At 40.6% G+C, this 3,918-nt stretch overlaps 1 protein-coding gene across 1 annotated transcript; it reads left to right on the top strand.

Moving 5' to 3' along the window:
- The first annotated feature begins 1,296 nt into the window (after positions 1-1,296).
- On the top strand, positions 1,297-2,238 carry LOC118850991 (olfactory receptor 6V1-like). The gene has a single exon (XM_036760594.1). It carries the CDS (start codon positions 1,297-1,299, stop codon positions 2,236-2,238), a length of 942 nt encoding a protein of 313 aa, XP_036616489.1.
- The last annotated feature ends 1,680 nt before the right edge of the window (positions 2,239-3,918 follow it).

The following is a 3,918-nucleotide window of genomic DNA, read 5'->3' as shown; positions in this document are numbered from 1 at the left end:
AAATAAAAATGTTAAACATAACATTAACTGAAATATAAAAATTGACAAAATGGTGCTTCACACATTCACATGCACATATACAAATACGTGAAAATTTGAGTAAAAGTAGAGTTTTAGGTCAGAAAGATGGATTAAAGTAGAAGGCATAAAATGTTATTAGGAAGAAAGAATTGGACACAGTTATCAAAATGTATATTATGAGAAACATGCCATCCATCTCCCAGAGAAGTGATGGACTCCGGGTGCAGACTGAGACACATATTTTTCTGGATATCGCCAAAGAGGAAATTTGTTTTGCATATCCATGTATATTTATTACAAGGATTTTCTTTTCTCAAGGGGGAGGGCAGAAGATGGAAAAGAAATAGATTTTTTTCATTTAAAAATAAATTATTTTTAAGTGTATAAGAGAATTTGTGATTCAGGGGTGCTTCTAAGATTAACGACACCAAGGTCTTTTTAGCCATCAACTTATCAAAATAGGCAGTAGTGGGGTCACCCTAAAGAGCTCTTGTATATTGTTTTTCTATTCTGGTTGCTCTCAGTTCCATAGCTCTAGGTAGCTTTGACATCAGAAGTTTAAAATAAGAAGGAATTTCCACAATAACAACAGAAGCACATCACAGATGCTTACAAGAATGCATGAGGTTAGCTACTGAAATACGATCCTTAAATAACTATAAACAATCCCTAAATCTAATTCAGACATGCAGTTTTCTTGAGGCAGCTCTGACTCATTCATTCTCTTACTATCTCTCTTTTCCTAAATTCTGTTCTCTATTTCTATTTCTTGGTCTCTTTCTATTCCTCCCTCCCTCCCTTACTCCTCTCTCTCTCTCTCTCTCTCTCTCTCTCTCTCTCTCTCTCTCTCTCTCTCTCTCTCTCTCTCTCCCTGTCCATCTCTTCCCCTCTTTCTTTTTTCATTTTCTCTTTGTATTTTTTCTGTCATTGCTTTTGTGTCTCTGTTACTCTCTCTCGCACTAGCTCTCTCTTCTTTTTCTATCTTACCCCTCCCCCTCTCTTTTCTCTCCCTGTGTTTCCACTTTTCTATTTCTCTGTATATCCACATCTCTGTTTCTTCTGTTTCTCTATGTGTGCATGTTTCTCTTTAACTTTGCATGTCTTTCTCTTTTTTCCTTTCTTTTTCTCTTTTACTTTTGTGTCCTTTTTCTGTTTACTTCTCTCCATCTCTGTTTCTTTTTCACAGTTACTCTGAAAATTCCTTCCCTCCCTCCCTCCAAACCCCTTATTAACATCTCTCTATTCCTTTCAGTACGGGTGACCCTGGCCTGGGATATGGCAAATCTAAGCCACCCATCTGAGTTTATCCTATTGGGTTTCTCAACCTTTGGTGAGCTGCAGGTGCTGCTCTATGGACCCTTCCTGGTACTTTATCTTTTGGCCTTCATGGGAAATGCCATCATCATTGCTATGGTCCTAGTTGATGCCCACCTACACACCCCCATGTACTTCTTCCTGGGAAATTTTGCTTTACTGGAGATCTTGGTCACCATGACTGCAGTGCCCAAGATGCTCTCAGACCTCCTTGTCTCCACCAAGACAATTTCCTTTACCGCTTGCATGGTCCAATTCTACTTCTACTTCTCCTTTGGCTCTACTTCCTTCCTCATTCTGGCAGACATGGCTCTGGACCGCTTTGTGGCCATTTGCCACCCACTACGCTATGGCACCCTTATGAGCTGGGCAGTATGTGCCCGTCTGGCAGGGGTAGCCTGGGCAGCACCCTTCCTGGCCATGGTGCCAACTGTTCTCTCTCGGGTGCAGCTCTCCTATTGCCACGGCAACATCATTAACCACTTCTTCTGTGACAATGCCCCACTGCTACAGCTAGCCTGCTCAGATACATCCCTCCTAGAGTTCTGGGACTTCATGTTGTCTTTGGCCTTTGTCCTTAGCTCCTTCTTAGTGACGCTTGTCTCCTATGCCTATATTGTGACCACTGTATTGCGTATTCCTTCTGCAAGTGGCCGTCAAAAGGCCTTTTCCACCTGTAGTTCCCATCTCATCCTGGTCTTCATTGGCTATAGCAGCACAATCTTTGTCTATGTTCGGCCTGGCAAGGCTCACTCTGTGGAACTCAACAAGATGGTGGTCTTAGTCACTTCCATCCTAACCCCTGTTCTCAATCCCTTCATCCTCACTTTCCGAAATGAAACAGTGAAGACTGTTATCCGAGGACAGATGCAGATGTTAAAGGATCTAAAGAAATCAACATGAGTAGAATGGTTGGCTCCACTTTGAAACATTAAAATACTAGGGACTAATTGCAAGAGAGAGAAGTCTATGTTACCCCATAAAGAAGCAGGCCACCAGATTGCATGATGGGATCATGAAGTAGTAACTCTACCATCTTCCTTCTCCCTTTTTCATGCTATCCATGAACTCTGCTATGACCCCTATTTATTGTGAACTTTCACCTGTCCCAGGGAAAGGGCAACTTGTACCTACCTGGGCAGACTTGAAGTCTCTGAATGCACAATATACACAGGACAGATGGGACGGTGAGCAAAGAAGAAATGTATATGCAAGTCAGTTATCAAGGGGCTCCCGCATCAGGAATGAGGGTATCTACGTAGTAGACTCCATCTGAGTGTGTTTATTCCCATGAATATATGTGCCCCCTACAAATATATATATATATATATATATATGTATATATATATATATATATACATATACAGAGAGAGAGAGAGAGAGAGAGAGAGAGAGAGAAAGCAAGAGAGAACATCCACTATGAGCATGTTGACATGAAGTGTATATGCTTTGGGTGTTTGCTGAGAGCATATGAGAGTTCTTCTATCTGTGAGTAAATACCACATGTTCATGTATATTTGTATAACTGTGGGTTAATTCTATGTATATCAGAATGTGTGTGTTTGTATACTATCTTTTATGTGTGCTGTGTCCATTGCAGGCATGCCAAGTGTGCACATGGGTGTGTGCCATTTAGGTCTATGGATCTGTTTAGGCACATGATTTATATGTATGCATGTTTATATAACTATTAATATGTATAATGCATGTATGTGCCAAATGTGAGAGCATGCCCTGTGTGTATTTACATATTCATCTGTGCTATTGCTCTGTGGAGTAAGATTTCTAGGAAAAGCTTAAGAGACTCAGGAATGATTTCTAAAAAAAAAAAACTTCACAAAGTTACTTTTTTATATTCATTTATTCATTCTTTCAGAAGACTAAATGTGCACTGTCATAGGCCGTTGGGAAGCTACAAAGAAAGCAAGATATGGTCTCTGCTCTCAAGGCATTTATAGAATAGTAGGATAGCTGGGATACGCACGCGTGCGCACACACACACACACGTCAAACTGTGACATGTGAGAAAAGTACAAAGTGTTCTAAAATCAGGAGAGAAAGATCACTTCCAGTATGTGAAGTGATGTTGGACTAGACATGTAAGGAGGCTGCAATCAGTCATTCTTCATGTCCCAAAAGGACCAAAGAAGAGGAAACGGGCTAAAACTAAAGTAAACAAAATTTCGGTTGGGCATGAGAAAGAACTTCTTGACCATCGGGAAAGGAAGGTGTGAGGATCTATCCCCAGAGATCATCAAGAAGTAAGAAGAAAACCAATAATCTTTCCTGAAGTGCATGACCTCCTCAGGTCGAAAGACAAGAAGCTAAATGATCTCTGGAGGTCTCTTTGAGATGGAAAGCCTAGCTCTCTTCCTACCTGGCCATCACCAGAGGACTGCGGGCAGCTCTTTTGTTAACTCTGATCTCTGGATCATAGTTTTCTTCACGATATGTCATACACCTCTTTATAATAACTTATCAAACTAAGAAGCCACATTTATCTATAGTGTTTTAGGGCTTATAGAGTGATTCCCCAACAGAAACTCTGTGAACTAAGTAGCACAAGTATTATTATTCTTACAT

This window comes from Trichosurus vulpecula, chromosome 5, assembly GCF_011100635.1.
Source record: "Trichosurus vulpecula isolate mTriVul1 chromosome 5, mTriVul1.pri, whole genome shotgun sequence".
NCBI lineage: Eukaryota > Metazoa > Chordata > Mammalia > Diprotodontia > Phalangeridae > Trichosurus > Trichosurus vulpecula.
Note: the sequence above shows the minus strand (reverse complement) of the source record. Positions and strands in the feature narration are given on the sequence as shown.